The sequence below is a fragment of the Artibeus jamaicensis genome, unplaced genomic scaffold (genome assembly GCF_021234435.1).
Source record: "Artibeus jamaicensis isolate MK-2021 breed Jamaican fruit bat unplaced genomic scaffold, CSHL_Jam_final contig_1128, whole genome shotgun sequence".
Classification (NCBI taxonomy): domain Eukaryota; kingdom Metazoa; phylum Chordata; class Mammalia; order Chiroptera; family Phyllostomidae; genus Artibeus; species Artibeus jamaicensis.
The window spans coordinates 2,784,377-2,799,887 of record NW_026521220.1 but is presented as its reverse complement, the minus strand read 5'-3'; the positions used below and the strand labels follow the sequence as shown (position 1 = coordinate 2,799,887).

The 15,511-nt window shown below is 63.3% G+C and overlaps 1 protein-coding gene across 3 annotated transcripts; it reads right to left on the bottom strand.

Moving 5' to 3' along the window:
• Positions 1–256: 256 nt before the first annotated feature.
• On the bottom strand, positions 257–15,485 carry ZDHHC8 (zinc finger DHHC-type palmitoyltransferase 8). Of its 3 annotated transcripts, none has more exons than XM_053665022.1 (11): positions 15,212–15,485; positions 8,278–8,399; positions 7,951–8,108; positions 7,691–7,863; positions 7,397–7,499; positions 7,059–7,150; positions 6,750–6,891; positions 6,418–6,538; positions 6,234–6,343; positions 3,984–4,984; positions 257–1,158 (listed from the first exon to the last, which is right to left on the bottom strand). In XM_053665022.1, exons 1-11 carry the CDS (start codon positions 15,313–15,315, stop codon positions 933–935), a joined length of 2,352 nt encoding a protein of 783 aa, XP_053520997.1. In that variant the 5' UTR covers positions 15,316–15,485; the 3' UTR covers positions 257–932. The 3 variants fall into 3 exon arrangements, with proteins under 3 accessions (XP_053520997.1, XP_053520993.1, XP_053520991.1); XM_053665018.1 differs by lacking the exon at positions 257–1,158 and adding an exon at positions 1,219–2,965 and having other exon boundaries at positions 8,035–8,108; positions 15,212–15,481; XM_053665016.1 differs by lacking the exon at positions 257–1,158 and adding an exon at positions 1,220–2,965 and having other exon boundaries at positions 15,212–15,478.
• Positions 15,486–15,511: the final 26 nt, after the last annotated feature.

The following is a 15,511-nucleotide window of genomic DNA, read 5'->3' as shown; positions in this document are numbered from 1 at the left end:
TCACACCATCACGTAAGCGGAGGTCTCTGTCTAGCCAGCTCCCTCGCCCTCCCCACCCCTCAGTCCCCAGCCATCCCCACCGTCTGAGCCCACTCCTGTGGCCTTGTCAGCCCAGGGCCCTGTCCAGTCCAACCTCCCGGCACACACCAAAGCCTGGAGGACGGGGGACCACATTGTTGGAGAGAGCTGTGGAGATGAACACCAAAAATTTTATTTAGGGCATTATATTGGGGTAGAGAATTCCTTCTAAAACAATAGAGAATAGCTCTGTGGCTTGCTCACCCCCACGTGGGAGAAACAGAGCTGCTGCTCCAGCAGGAAAGGGCGGGCTGGGACCCCGCCCTCTCCCTGGGGGCATCCGGGCCCAGCTGGCTGAGGACTAGAGAGCCCCACCCCAGCGCCCCCAAGCACCCCCAGTGCATGTCTCCAAGTGAAGAGTGGCGGCTGCTGGGCAGCAGCTGGGCAGCAGCTGGGCAGCTGGTTCTCCTCCGGCCCTGGCAGGGCCTGGACGGCTCAGCAGGCTGGTGGCTCCGGTTAAGGCATCTGTGCTGGGGTCAGGGAGGGGGATGGAGTGCAGTGACCTGCGGGGGCAACCTGAGACCCCCACCCCAGCCTTACCACAGAGGCCTGGGCTTCCTGAAGAGGAAGTGGCGTCTAAAGTGCTTGGTCAAGCAGGGAGGTCAAGGTGATGGCTTGACACCTTGGGAAGGCCATGCTGGTCCCAGCAGATCCAGGGCCCCTGCCTGGGGCACTGGGCCCCCTGCAGCAGATGGGAACTTCCTGAGGTGGGCACACAGTCACAGGCCCCAGTGGGCTGGGAGTCAGTCAAGGTTTGGCTGAGAGAGAGGGGACCTTCAGCCAACACCCCAGGGTCCGTGGCAGCCTGGCCTCCCAACCATCTTGGGCTGGGCTGTCCCAGGCCCCACGGGTGCCTACTTGGCACCCCGCTCAGGCCCCGAGAGGCTGGGGAAAAGGCTGGAGGCAGCCAAGTGCAGGCGGCACACAGCTCCTCGCGGGGGCACCCCAGCAGCCGGGCTCCAGGGGACCTGCAGTAGTGGGCGGTCCTCAGGGAGGCCCAGGTGGCACAGGTGCAGGCTGGGGGGCACCCTGGACGGGCCACGACGCCCCCATCCACGACTACAAGTGCCGATCCGCCCCCTGTGGGCCGCAGCGTCCCATGAGAGAGAAGCAGAAAGGTGGAGATCAGCCTGGGGCACAGCTGCCCAGTGCGGGGGTCCAAGGTCCAGGGCACCTCCCACAGTGGGCCAACCCCTGCCCCCCAGCCTCTGCTGTCTCAGTCCCCAAAAGCTGTGCATTGCCAATGCCTCCACTCCACACATGTAACAGGCAGAGGTGGGCGGGCCAAAAGCAGCTGCAGAACTCAGCAACAGCCCACAGGGTCCCAGCCAGCGGGTGGCCCCGTGTATACCCCCTCCTCCATCTCCTGCAAGCCCTTGGGTTCCCGGGGGCCCCTGGGGCAGCTGGAGCCCCAGCCTCTCTCCAAAAGCCCTGTTACTGCCAGGAATGACGCAGACCCCCGGGAAGCCGCATGCTTGTCCGCCAAAGACCTGTGGGCCAGCCCCTGCCTCCCAGGCTTTCAACTCGGCCTAAGTCAGCAAAAATGCCCACACGGACGAGTGATCCCTGCTGCCAGCCACCACCTCTCCCAGAGCCCGGCTGGCTCTGCCCCCCACCCCAGAGCCCCTGAGTATCAGCAACAGCCCTGGCCTTGCTCAAGGAAAGGATCAAAATGACTCTTTTTCTTTTTTTAATAAAATTATAGATATATAGATGTAGATATAAAAACATAAAACAGACACAACGCAAGCAGACGCTGCTGTGTGCTTACTCTCGGGCCCCTGGCACCAGGCAGAGCTCTGACCCCCTCCCCATGTGCTTCCCACGCAGGCACCGAGGCTCTGGCTCCCCGACTCTGCATGCCTTGGGGTAGGGAATCTCGTTTGGCAGGGAAGGGACTCCTGGTCTCAGAGGCCCCTGCAGCAGTGTCCAGCCTGTGCCTGCTCCGCCTGCCCCCATTGCCACCCACAAGAGCATAAAGCAGAGGTTAAGGCTTCAATGACAGCGAGTTTCCCGGCAGTGGGGGCAGCGGGGGCCTGAGCTTTAACACATGGGACATGGCATGGCAGCTCAGCGCACAGACACAGGGACACGCCCACCGGCTGGGCGAGACAGGACACGTGGAGCCGGGACCCCTCCCACAGCTGGCAGTCTGTCCGTCTGTCCGTCCCCCTGTCCATCAGAACCCAGAGGAGCCCCAGAGCTGGGTGCCTGGGGGCTGGGGCTGGGCTCCCCACAGAAGAATTGGCCTCACCAAACTAGAAGTTTCCAGCGGGTCCCTGAAAGGCAGCAGGTTGGGATTAGCCAGGCAGCAGGCCCTCAGTCCGGAGGGTGGCCGGGGACCCAGGCCCCTCTGTCCATGTCTGGGCCACCGTGACCCATCTATAAGGGGAGGGGTGGGGGCTGGCCTGGTGGCCACCTCAGGACATGGATGCAGTCCACACAGATGCGGTCCGCGCCCACTCGAGGCCCAGCTGTGGAAGCAGGGGCACCAACACAGATCTGCGGCCTGACCGCGCCCCGGTGTGCAGACAGCAGACAGACAGGTGGAATACGAGGGGCAGACTCGTGGAGGCATGGTTCTCGCTCCTGCTGATGAGTCCACACCAGGCCTGTGCCGCCGCCTCTGTCAGGGCAGAGCAGTCGGGGGGTGGGGGCAGCCGCTGGGGGGTCCTGGTCCCCGTGGTGCCACAGCAGGTGGGTGGCAGTCACTCCTCACACCGAGATCTCGTACGTGGTCCCACCCACGCCAGACACCTTCTTAACAAGCGTGTGCCGGGCAGGGCTGGTGGAGGGCCCCGGGGGGCCAGCAGCAGGGCCCAGGCGGGCCAGGCCCGGGGACTGCCCATTAAGCTTACTTGGGGGGGTCTTCAGCTGAGGGTGGTCCCTGCATCAAAGCAAACACATACATGCACACACACAGTGAACAAGGGACCACGGCAGGACAGAGGCCAATGAAGGCAACGGGACAGACAATGCAGACAGAGCCCGGGGTGGCCCACGCCACTGAGCTCAGGAGGTGCCGCCCAGAAGACAGGGCTGCACCCAACCTGCAGGGGGAGGGCTGTGCTGTGTCAGGACAGGCATCAAAACAGCTGTCACACCCCTAGGTCCCTTGGCAAGACCACAGTATAGGGAGGCCAGCTGAGCCCCTGGTTCTGCCTGGTCCTGATACCCTAAGCTGGGGAGCCCAGTGATAACTGTGTGGCCCCTTCCCTGTTCCCCCCGAGGAAAACGAGGGGCCGCCCTCCTGGCCGAATGCCTTCCTAGCAATGACCTCGCTGCCTCGTCAGGAGGGAGACATCTCTGCCTCTGCACAGCCACCCCTGCTGGACCTGCTGCCCCCACAGCAGAGACCCCCTGACCCGGCCTAAGCTCGAGGCAGCCGAGGCGGTGCCGACGCTGTGCCCAGGGCAGGGCACGGCACGCACAGGGGGGCGCTCAATTCTTGAGCTTGGACCTGACCTCCCAGGCAGCCGGTCTGCATCCTCAGTTACCTACCCGCTGAGGGCTTGGGACCAGCCTGCCCCTCGGGACCCAGTTTCTGCATCTCTGAGCGGGGAAGCCCCTGCTCCCAGGGGCTGTGTGCCCTACCCATGTATTGAAGGGTGCTGTCCTCGGCCTCCTGAGGAAGAAGGCCTAGGGCCCCTACCCACGGGTCTATGCTGAGGGCATGTGGGACATCAGGCTAGGACGCAAGTCCTCCCACACCTTGGGACATGCCAGGGCACCCTTCGAAGGGTGCAACCCTCATGCGGCCGGCCAGGAGCCTGCAAGGTGGGGAAGGGCCACCCCACAGGCCACGTCAGGCCTTGCAGACAACCCACACTTGCTTAGCCAAGTGGCCCCACAGACAGAGGGACACCTGCCCCCTGCCAGGAAGCCTGTGGCACCCCAGCACCCACCTCTGCACAGCCAGCGAGGGCGGTGGTTCCGGGAGGTCCGTGTGGATGAAGGCAACGGCTTTGGGGCCCAGGTAGGAAGGCGAGCGGGGAGTGCTGGGTGGGGAGGGCGGGCCCTGGCGCAGGGGAGACCTGTGGGAGCCGCTGCCCGGCCGGGGTCCCGGGGCATTGTTGTTGACCAGGTCCGCCTGCAGGGAGGACGAGGAGGTCCTCGGTGCCCGGCTGACCGCACTGGACAGCGAGGACAGCGACGTCTGTAGTGCAGGGTTTCGGGCGCCTCCGAAGCCAGGCCCAGACACCAGATCGTCTCTGGAGCCGTAGCGCAGCGTGGCGCCCCGGGGGCCCTCGGACAGCACGCTGGCCTGCTGCAGGCTGTAGGAGCTGGGCGCGTCGTAGACGCCGGAGTCGCCGAAGAGAGAATCAGCCTGAGACCGCAGCAGCCGCTCACGCTCCTCCCTATCCTTGCGCTCCTGGATGGAGGCCATGATGGTCCTGGAGAGGTTGTCGTAGCGCACGGGCGAGGGCTCCCGTGGCCGTGGGCCAAGCACGGGGCTGAAGCTGCGGGGCGGGGGCTGCGGAGGGTCTCCCGCAGTGCCAGGGTGCAGGTAGGGCGAGCGGTAGCTGGCCGCACTGGCGGAGGGGTGGGCAGGGCACACACGGCCGCCAGGGGAGGCCGGGCTGAGCAGGCTGTCGTAAGACAGGCTGCCATTACGGTTGGGCAGCGCATGGGGGGCAAAGATACCACGGTGGGGTGTGGGGGGCCCACCATCAGAGCGAAGAGGCTGCAGGGCCATGTGGTCCCCACCCCGTCGGCCCGTGGCCTTGAGGCTCAGGGATCGAAGAGCCCCCGAGAAGGTGTCGGCAGCGCTGAGAGGCGGGGACGGCGGGTAGGCAGCGTGCAGACCGCCCGCTGTGTAGTCAGGGAGGCCCAGGCTGGGCTCGGACTCGAAGTCCAGGCTGTGGACGCTGTCTTCCCCCAGAGGCAGGGAGTCGGGGCCTGGGACCTGCAGGGGCAGAGGCTGCGTGTGGGCCGCTACTCACCCACCATGCCCCTCACCTGGGCACCGATGCTCTGTGCCCACGCGGAGGCTGCAATCCTAGGGACGTCGAGGTGGTAGCAGGTACAACCAACAAGGTGTCCCAGAAGCTCTCTGTCCCCTGGCCACAGAAGGAAGTGGGACAGAGCAGCAGCCCCTGATGGTGCTTCTCCAGGGAAGGGTGTGCGTCTTGCTCCAGTTTGAATTTTGGTGGGGGGAGGGTCACCTCAGGAGCGGACCTTAGGAGATGTAATAACCACACAGTGACCAGGGCCCTCTCTTGGGCACCCTGCCCCTGAGGGTTGGGCAACTACGGGGCCACCACTGGCCACTGCACACACCCAGAGCAGTGTCCTTAAAGTCCACCCAGCTGAGGGGCAGCCACTCAGTCTTCGTGATTCAATGCTTGGGCTGGAGACAAAAGCCTCAAAACCCAGAGGGGCGTGGGTGGGCACAGACGTGGCCTTGGGGCACTTGGCCAACCCCAGACCCTCAGTGGGATCCAGGACAATCTCAGGAAGGAGGTGACCCAAGTGAGGGCACCTAAAGCCCATCCCCATCCCCAAAAAGGACCACTCATGGCACACAGGCCAGGGAGGCTTGGACTCACTGCCCAGACCAGTGGGCCCTGAGAAGCAGGCTCAGGCAGGATGTCAGCCCTGAGAGGAGGGCCTCCTGGGCGGGGGGCTGGGGGCTGGGGGCTGGGGGCTGGGGGCTGGGGGCTGGTCTAGGTATGTGGTCCGGCCACAGGGCTTGCCTCTCGGGCGGCTGTGAAGGAGGATGGGCAGCCTGGGACCTCAGGGGGAATTCCTGGGAATCCCTCAGGCGGTCCAGAGCGGCCGACTGCTCCTCGGTGAGCACACAACGCTTATACAACTCAGAGAAATAATGTGCCTTCTCAAACAACCTTGGATTCTTTTGAAGCCTTCCCGTGGGCCTTTTGGAGTGACTAATGGTGGAATTCCTGGCATCCCGGCACATACTGCTCCTGTGGGCAGCCGCCTACCGGGCCAGCGGGCAGTGCAGGCAGAGGGAGCAGGGCCAGGACCGCCCACACCAGCCCTCCCCAGCACACTCTGCCCTGCCCCCCTCTGCTGCCCCCCTCGGGGATCTCTGTGAGGTGGGGTCCTGCCGACACCCTCTATGCCCCGGGACGGGCCTCCCAGGGGGTGAGGCCTCCGGGGCAGGGTCTCCAGGACAGGACCAGGCTCCCCACCTGCTCACTCGGCCCGCAGAAAGGCGCTTTGGAACCCGTGGGAAAGGCGGGCCGGAACTTGTACATTGCAGGTGTCGGGGGGCTGGTCCTCTGTGCTGCCAGGGCGCTCTCTGGGGGAAGAAGACCGCAGTCAGGCCGCAGTCCACCCACGCCTCCTCCCCTCATCTGGCCAGCCCCGCCTCACCAGCACTGCCTGGGCGAGGGGTCTGCCGGTCACTGCCAAACGTGCCAGTCTCCGACTTGGGGGGCAGTGGTGGCCCCAGATCCAGTGGCTTCTCATCCAGCCGGTCCAGGCTGCCCTTGGACTGGGAGGGGGTGTGGTCAGTGGTGGGTAGGGAATGGACCAGGGACAGGGTTTAACTGGGAACTCCTTCCTGGGGTCCTGGGGCCTAGACCCTCCTTTAGAATGTGCCCAACTCCTCCCCCTTCCATTTTTCTAGGCCCCTCCAACCTCGCTGCTTCCCACCTCCAAAGGTCTGACCCTCACCCCATCTCCTACCCACCCAGGGCCCCCACCTTGCTTCGGCCCAGGCCAGCTTTCAGGCCGTTGTCACTAAGCTTGACCTTGAGTGGTGGGGCTCGATCCAGAAGTTCGGGCCGAAGGAAGGGTGGCTTCAGGCGAGCAGCAAGCGGCAGCCGGGGTGGCTCCACCACATACCTGCACCAGGGGCAGAGGGGACAGCGGCGAGGGTGGCCCGGTGTGAGTATCCACCAAGGGCAGGGCCAGACCCACCTGCCAATGGCAGAAGGAGACCAGGCTTAGGGCCCAGAGCTGCTCACCCTGAACCCAGCAGAGGCCCCCTGGACGCCCGACCCGGGCCTCACCGGGGAGCCAGGGGGCTGCACAGCACGTGCTCCACGTTCCCACAGCAGCCTCGGGTGAAGGGGTTCACGCCCCCGCGAAACTTCCCCGTCACCTGCGGACAAGGGACCCCTCAGCCAGCGTGGCCACCCAGGGCCCAGGCCAAGGTGGACAGAGAGACAGCTGGGGCTCCTCACGGGTTGGTAGGGTCAGCCCAGTGGCACAGCCCCACCCCAGGATGTGCGGGACCAGAGCCTCCAGCAGCACTGCTGCACAGGCCGCCTCGACTGAGGGCCCCCGGAGCCCTGCCCCCGCCCAGGGTCACCCCCCATTGCTCTGTGGGGCCCACCCAGGTCTGCACCTGCTCATTGGTAGTACGCCCTCGAGTGACCAGAACCACGTGGAAGCCGGTGAGGCCGATGACAGGGATGAAGAAGAGGCCAGCCACACACATGACGGCCATGCTGGCCGGTTAAGGCCAACGGCCAAGGGTGGAGACACAGAGCAGGGGCCTGTGGACAAACTGCCCACCCCCCAAGAAAGGTGACCCACCCCCTGGGGATTTCCACGCAGCTGATCCATCCCCCTGAGCCTCAGTTTCCCTTATGAAACTGGCCCCCAGCCCATGATGCCCCTGTGGTCAGGCCAAGGATACGTGATGGTGGTATGGGCGGCTCCCAGCCCCTCAGCGTGGTTCAGCACGTAGACCAGGCCGAAGGCAACGACCCCCACCATGTGGGCGCTCAGCGACAGCAGGAACAGGAAGAAGTAGCGGTAGTTGCGGCGCCCGATGCAGTTGTTGACCCACGGGCAGTGGTGGTCGAAGTCCTGGGCAGGAGCGGCACGTCAGGGCGAACAGTGGGCAGGGGTGGACACACTGCAGGGAGGGGGCGGACGGGGTGGCAGGGCGGTCACCTCTACACAGTTGTCGCAGACGCTGCAGTGGGAGCAGCGTGGTGGGCGGTAGAAATGGCAGGTGGCGCACCACTTCATACGGACCTGGATGCCCCGCACATCCACGTTCTTGTACAGCGGGGCCCGGAAGTCGTCCTCCTTATCCTCATCTTCGTCCGCTGTGGGCCAGAACCAAAGGGAGGGGCCGGCAAGTGACTTCCCTGGCAGGCCCCACCCCGATCTCTGCCTGCCTGCCCACTAGGAACCCCTACCAAAGGCTCTCCCGGTGTCAGCCGCTCACACTCTAGTGAAAAAGAGCAGGTAATCTGTCCCAGCACAAGGTCCTACCTCGGGGGAAGACGCCAGGGTCCATGAAGGTGGCCATGCTGAAGTTGGCCAGGACAAAGAGGAAGATGATGCCATTGTAGACGGGAACAGCTGGGGACACAGCTCGTGTCAGCCACGGGCACCTGTGTGGGACGGCAAGGTGGTGTTGGGTCTGGGAGCATGGCAGGCAACTCAGGAGCAGAGGACTCAGGCAGGTCCATGCATGTACTGGCCTTCAAGGCCACCCAAAGTGGAGCACAGCAGTCAGGAAGGCCACCGCTGCCCCAGGCCCTCTGGGAGGCCTCGCTCAGCTGCCTGCGACTCCTCTGCTCAGCCATGGGGCTGGGTGCATCCTGCACGGCGCATGGACTGTGTGCCGACTCTAAGCCCGGCAAGCCCCCAGATAGCTGTGAGGAATTTAACTCATATTTGAGAACACTGAGGCTCAGAGAGGCCAACAGGCCTGGGATGGCACAGGTTAGGAGGGGTGGCCAGAGCCCACCCGCACCCTCCCACCCCACCCCACCCGGCATCTTTCCCAGGCTGCCAGGAGGGAAACGAGCCCTTCCTGCCCACGTGCCATGACTCACAGAGGCCAGTGATAACCTCCACATCCTCACTCAGTACTGTCCCCGGCCCCGTGGGGCCCCCTTAGCAGGGCAATCCTTGGGTGGGAGGGGCCCCCACTGTCAGCCAGTAAATGCAAAGTGGCACTAACCCCACCCTTCCCTGAGGGGCACAGTCTCAGAGTCTGGGCCACCACGCAGCCCCTTCTTTTTAGTAGGTCACCTCACTTTCCACATGACAGTGCAAAATGCTTGGAGACTCCAGAAAAGAATGACTCCCTACCCCACCTGAATCTCTCACACCTTGGCTCCCAAGACTGCCCCTCTTCCAGGACGCCTTCCCAGACTTCCAATGCCCTATAAGGGTCATGCCTACCTCCCTGGTGGGCAGTCTGCCACAGACAGTGTCTTCCTCAACCCTCTGGGGATCTGGCCAGAGCCCAGCCTATGAAGACCCACCAGTCTGGGGCACATGGCCTGTGGGCCCTGCCCCGACTCAGCAGCAGGTCCCTGAGTCTGCCCACTCGGCTCCTACGAAGTCCTTCGGGTCTCCCCAGCTCTCCCATGGCCCCTGACTGCTGTTCCAAGCAGGGGTTTTCTGGGGTCTTCTCCTCTCCCAGTACTGAGGCCCACTGTGAAGCTGGGGGGCCAGTGGGGATCCCCCACAGCAGCCCTCACTGTGAGCCCTGTCACCCAGCGCATGCAGGCCACGCTGGTGCGCCCACGCCTGGCTTGGCCAGGAGCCAGCCCCGCCACCCAGCAACCACCTCCATGACAGCAGAACTTCGCTATTTTTAGTGGAAAGCAAGAAGCTATTTAAAGCTTCCCTTCCCACAGCAGCACACTAGGCACCCCAGAGCCCGAGTTACCCCTTCCTCTTCTCCAGGACTCGTCATGGAGGTGGACGCACGGCCTGAGGATGGGCTTCCCTCTGCCAGGGGGGCTTCCTCCAGCACCCCCTTCCCGGGCAGCCCGGAGTGCCCACCAGCAGACGCCTTCCACACTCCTCATCCCTGCATGCTGAAGCCCCGCATACAGACAGTGCTCAGTGTGTGTCTGTGTCTCTGATCTGATGCCATTCAGCAAGGCAACAGTGGGCCCCCGAGGCACGGTCTGCCCAGGGAGGCAGTGCGGAAGGGCTCTTCCCAAGCGTGCCTGGGACCCAGGGGGAGGTGGGGCACTGTGGCCCCCAAACGAGTGGCTCGAACCCCCTCCCCATGGCACCTTCCGGGAAGGGCTGGCCACACAATCTGTGCAAAATGAAAATGTAGGCCACCTGTTTAAAAAGGATGAAGAATTTCAAGGCTGTGACAGGAGAGCATGGAAGCCCCACAACCCTTGTGCCCCTGCGCAGTAGAGTCCAAGAGCCGGGGAGGCAGCCTGATCTGGGGAAGGAAGAGGCTAAGGGAACCGGGGATGCTCTGGGGCGGGCTGAGGGAGGGTGGGTGGGCAGATGTGGAGTGCAGCAACAGGGGCGAGGCTCTGCAAACAGGAGGACACATAGGGAGGAGCCTGGAGTGTGAGCCCCGCCCACTGTCCTGTCCAGGTTTCGCTGACAAATACATAGGACCCACTGCCTGTCTGCCCTGCACAGAGGGCAACGCACTGCACCCTCCCAGCTGTGTGTGTCGGGGGTGCTTCTCTTCAGTCCTCCCCATTCACAGACAAGGAGCTGGTACCACAGGGCTTGACACCGGCCCGAGGTCTTGGGACGAGTCCGTGTCTGAGCTGGGATTCAAACCATGACATAGGCTGGCAGGGCCTGAACCACACGGGCCGCCCCCACGCCCATGCGACCAGGGCTCCCGCCAGCCCAGGCAGCCTGTGCTGCTTCGTCTTCCCTGCGCTCTGAGGAGCACCAAGGCTGCAGGGGTTGGACAGTGACCCTGATCAGACGCCGGGGGAGGGTGTGGCTGCGGAGCACAGGGGAATGGATTTGGAAATCTGTGCTATGACGGGCCGATGCCTGCACTGAGGTGCTGGGTGGCCTCTGCCAGTGTGCGCACAACCTACCCACTGCCTGAGCCTCACGTACCCAGGGACGGGGTGCGGGCCTCAGCCAGTGTTGGGCTGGCTGGGGAGGGATGTAGGTCCTCTAACTGGGACTTGAGCCACTGCCCCCTCTGCCCACCATCTCCAGGCCTCAGACTTGATTCAGATCCAGGATTAGGCACACCCATGCAATCCTGGCCCCCCAGGTGCCCCCAGGTGGCCTTCACCACCAGGGACTGCCCTGAGGGGGTTCAGGCCTGGCTCACTGGCCAGTGTTGCCAAGGCCTGGAACCCAGCCACCCTGGGAAAGGTGTTGACTGGGGGGGCAACAGAAGAGCCCATGCAAACACGTGCAGAGGCATAAGCACGTACCCGCGTGAACAGGCAGGGGCAGATGCACGCACACGTGTGTGATGTACACAGAAACATGCACATGCTCCACCTAGGACATGAATGTGTAGACACATGAGCCCACACTGCAAAGCATGCACAGACACACATGTGGTTGCACACAAGTGGCAGTGTATGTGAACACACAAACGTGTCAACATATAGGGCACACACGCACAAACACTTGCGTGTGCATGTGTGTGTGCTTGTGTGTGACTGCACAAACACACACGAACACGGCCACACAGGCACACCTGCACAAATGCAGACGTGTGCACTTGTGAACATATGCCTCTCCTACCACCAACCCCAACCCCACCTCACCCAGGCGGGGCCACTGCTCACCGCCCTTCCACCTCTGTGCTTCCCTCTACTCCCAGGGGCCGGGGAAGCAGGATGTGTGAGGACACTCAAGCTCTGGGCAGAGCCTGGCAGACAACGGTGCTCAGCCCACCCTGAGTCTGTCCTAGGCTCCTGTGGGGCCCCTCTACCCACAGGAATGTAACCCACATCCCACCCACGGGATGATGCACTGCAGGCTTGCCCTGTTGGGAAGGGGCCGGACGCTCCCTGCTGGCTCCAGCCAGGCTTCGGGCCAGAGCAAGACTAGGGTGGGGGTAGGGGCGGCCCAGCTGAGGCTCCATGCCCTCATCCCCGACCAGCCCCCGGGCCCTCCTCCCCGGTGTCAGAACCACACACCACCACCATGAGCCCCACCCGTGTCAAGGCTCGGGACCAAGACTGGGTGGGAAGTTCTGCAGGAGCAGCTTGGGCACCCAAGTTATCTGTGGACCGAAAATTTTAACTCAGACATTTTCCTTTAAATTGGGTTCTTCGTTAACAGTTCATATTCATACACAGGGACACCCAGGAACAGAGGGTCTGTGGCCACTTGGCCTTGATCAGGCCAGGCAAGGCCTCTGGCCATGTGCGCCCACCCAACTGATCCCTACGGAGAGGGAAACTGAGGCTCAGAGGCCAGGAATACCCCAGGCCACATACAGCGAGTCCTGGTGGGGGCCTCACACCAAGATTCCTCCACACCACCCCGGCCCCAGCCAGCTGCTCTGTCTACCTGGGCCCACCATGGGCTGGCCTGGTCCTAGGCTGGACCTCCCACAGTCCTAGGTTGGGCCTTGGCTGCCCGTCTGGGCCTCTGAGCATGGGGAGGGCTCAGGCCCATCCCAGGAACAGGCCCTGACATCCCAGAAGTCAACCCACGGGCCCCAGACAGACACAAGGCGGCCCTGCCCAGCCCCGGGGAATTGGTGTACTGCCAGGCAGCCCAGCTCTCTGATGTTCACAGGGCTCCGTCCTTCTGCAAAGCAGCTCTGGGAGAAGTAAGGGGCAGAGACAGAAGATGGGGACCCTTGGACTCTCCATCCCAACCCCAGCATCTAACCCAACCTGGCACTGAGCGACAGTGTGAAGGGCTTCTAGGGCCTGGGGGGCACAGCTGTACCAGGGGCCCTGGAAGGCCTGCTGGAGGAAGGGGCCTCTGGGAGCCTGCCCTGCAGGCTCCCCATTCTCAGAGTAGGGATGCCCCCACCTCCCCACATCCCTTCCACACCCCACATTCTCCTAGCAACATGCCTGAATGTTCTGCTGGTCCCAGCCCCCAGGGAGCTGGCCTCGGCCCTCCAGGCCCCCAGTACACCACCCTCTGTGATGCCAGGAGCTACTGCCTGTGTAGACCTGCCTTAAAGGGACGACTCACGTTTACCGAGTGCCGAGACAGGGCCCGGGCCCCTCGGCACCCAGTGATGTCCAGGGATCGAAGGCAGAGGAGACAGAACCCTGGGGCCAGGAAGAGAGTGCAGCAGTGCTGCTTGCCCTGCATGTGTCTGAGTCTGCAGCAGGCCTGGGCCGGAAAATACAGCAGAAAGAAGCATAGGCACTGGGGTGATGAAAGACCCGTCCTGAGGAGGGGACCACCTGGACCTCTGCCTCCCCGGGACTGGCACACTGCGCCGGCACGGATGGGCCTGGCCGCCCCACAGAGCGAGCGAGCCCCTTCTCAAGAACCCAGCTGCCAGAGCAGGGCAGGCCACGGTCAATTTGGCCCAGGGACTGTGGGTGGCCTCAGGGTCAGCTGCAGGGGAGCCCTGTCCTGGGGATAAGCAAGCGAGGCTCCCTTAGCTAGGTGGTCACTCCACCTGGACCCCAGCTAGTGCCCCCAGGACGTCATCCTGCCACAGGGACACACGTGGCACCCTCTCCTGGGCTATACACAGGGTAGAAAGCAGGCACTGCCTGTGGTACCCCAAGGGAACCTGCACCTCCCAGCACAGCATCCCCAAGCCCAGACCCCATCTGTGAGGACAGAGGAAAACCTGGCGCGCAGCAGGGTGCAAAGGGTGCAGCAGCCGCACAGCCTACTGCTTGGGGGTGGGTCAAGTTCACAGGACAGCAAATAAGAGCCCTCTGAAATCACCAGAAGGTCTCACCTCACACAGCAGGGTACCGCAAGGCCAGGTAAGCCTAGAGAAAGGGATGAACGGGCTCTCTGGAGTGGAGTCCATTTCAATTCTTTTTTAAATGTTTTTTTTCCCCTGCATTTCACAAGTTCTCAGTAGTGAACATGTATTACTTTGAGTGTTAGGAGGAAAAATGCTAAGTTGCACCTAAGAAATGAAAAGCTGAGACTCCCTGAAACCACCCACCCTGAGGCACCCACCCCCAGCCAGGACTGGGCTGGGATGGCCCCCCGATGCCCCAGAAAACCCAGCAGGACTCCTTCCCCCTCTTCCTGTGCCTACTGCCCACCTACCCCCCTCTCCTCTCTGCCCCATAGGCAGCAGCCTCTGAGTGACAAGAACACGCCTGCTCGCCAAAGCTAGAAATAAGCCCGTCCACACAGGCCTTTTTTAAACACGCTCTTGGCAGACTATGGCACCTACCCAGCTCCAGAGTCCAGGTAGTGGGCTCTCCCGCCTCCACAGACACCCAGCACAGACTCACCATACACAAGGCAGCCACCCTCGCTCTTACTAACGTGAAAGGGTGCCATGCCAGCCCCTGCCCACCCTGCTCCAGGTTCACTCACACTAGGGCTGACCTGCCTCTGAACAGAGGCCACATTGGCTTCAGGCACACCTGAGGCCTCAGGTCCCCAGGAAAGTTTAATGGTCGTTGCTTTGGTCAGCTGGGCTGTGTCTGAGCCTGGGACTCGTGGAAGGGGGTGGTCACAGACCCGCATGGCTAAAGTCTGGTGTCCCAATCTTTCCTTGTGCCAGGAGATTTGGGGAGCACCCACGACCATGCAGAGGGAGCTATATCCTCAGCCCACCACTTTGGTCTGTGAGCCAGCCTGCATTCCAAATGAAGAAGCTAAAGCTGCAAAAGCCCAGAGCCCTGCTGACTTTCTGCCTCAAGAGTTCTGAAGTCCACTGTGACCAGTATCCCTGGGTGTGGCTTGGCCTAGGCCCTCCAGCTGTGATCTCTAGGCTTTCCTGGGAAGAAGGTCAAGGAAGGGTGGAGGGTACTGCCAGGCCAGTGTCACCAGTGACTGTGGTGGGGCAGGCACGTGAGAGACAGGCCATACCACACCTACTTGGGAACAACCTGGCTTTGGCCCCTGGCCAGACAGCGAGAGAGAACCCATGAGAGTCCTTAGCTCCTCGAAGGAAGAGCTGGTAGCTCTGGGCAGCCCACATCGCCTCCTGAAGCCCGTGGGAAGGGGCGGGCTACAGCCACACCCTGAGCAGCCACTGCACACTCTCCTGTCCAGGCCCACTGCTTCACACCTAGGGCCTGCCTGGCACACTCACTTAGTGCCCACCGGGCACTCGCGTCCTCACACACAGGACTCACCTTTCCATGGTGCCCCAGGAAAAGCACATTCACGGCTTCAGCCTCAACCCAGGATAAGGACTCACGATGCCTAAAGCCCGGGTGCCAGCCTTGCCCTGGCCAGCCCTCTGAGCTGCACCGGGTCCCTGTACCTGGTCCCAGCCCCTTCTGACCCGGCTATGGCCCCTGCGTCCCCAGCGACGCGACGGACTCACGTGAACACGAAAAACAGGGTGCTGGAGCCGACCAACAGCGCGGCGGCCGTGGCCACTGGGATGTACTTGGCGGGTTTGAGGCGCGTCCCGGGGCTGCGGGGCATCCTGGGCGCCGCGCCGCCGCATCCCTCCCCGGGGCCGGACAGGCGGGGCCGGCGGGGTTGTGCCGGGGTTGGCGAGGCGGGCTGGACGCGGCGCTGGACCCGCGGTGGCGGCAACGGCGGCAGAGGAGGAGGAAATCCCACCCCACGGGCGGTGCTGCGGCAGCTGATGTCAGCGCGCCCCTTAAGGTGGACCCAG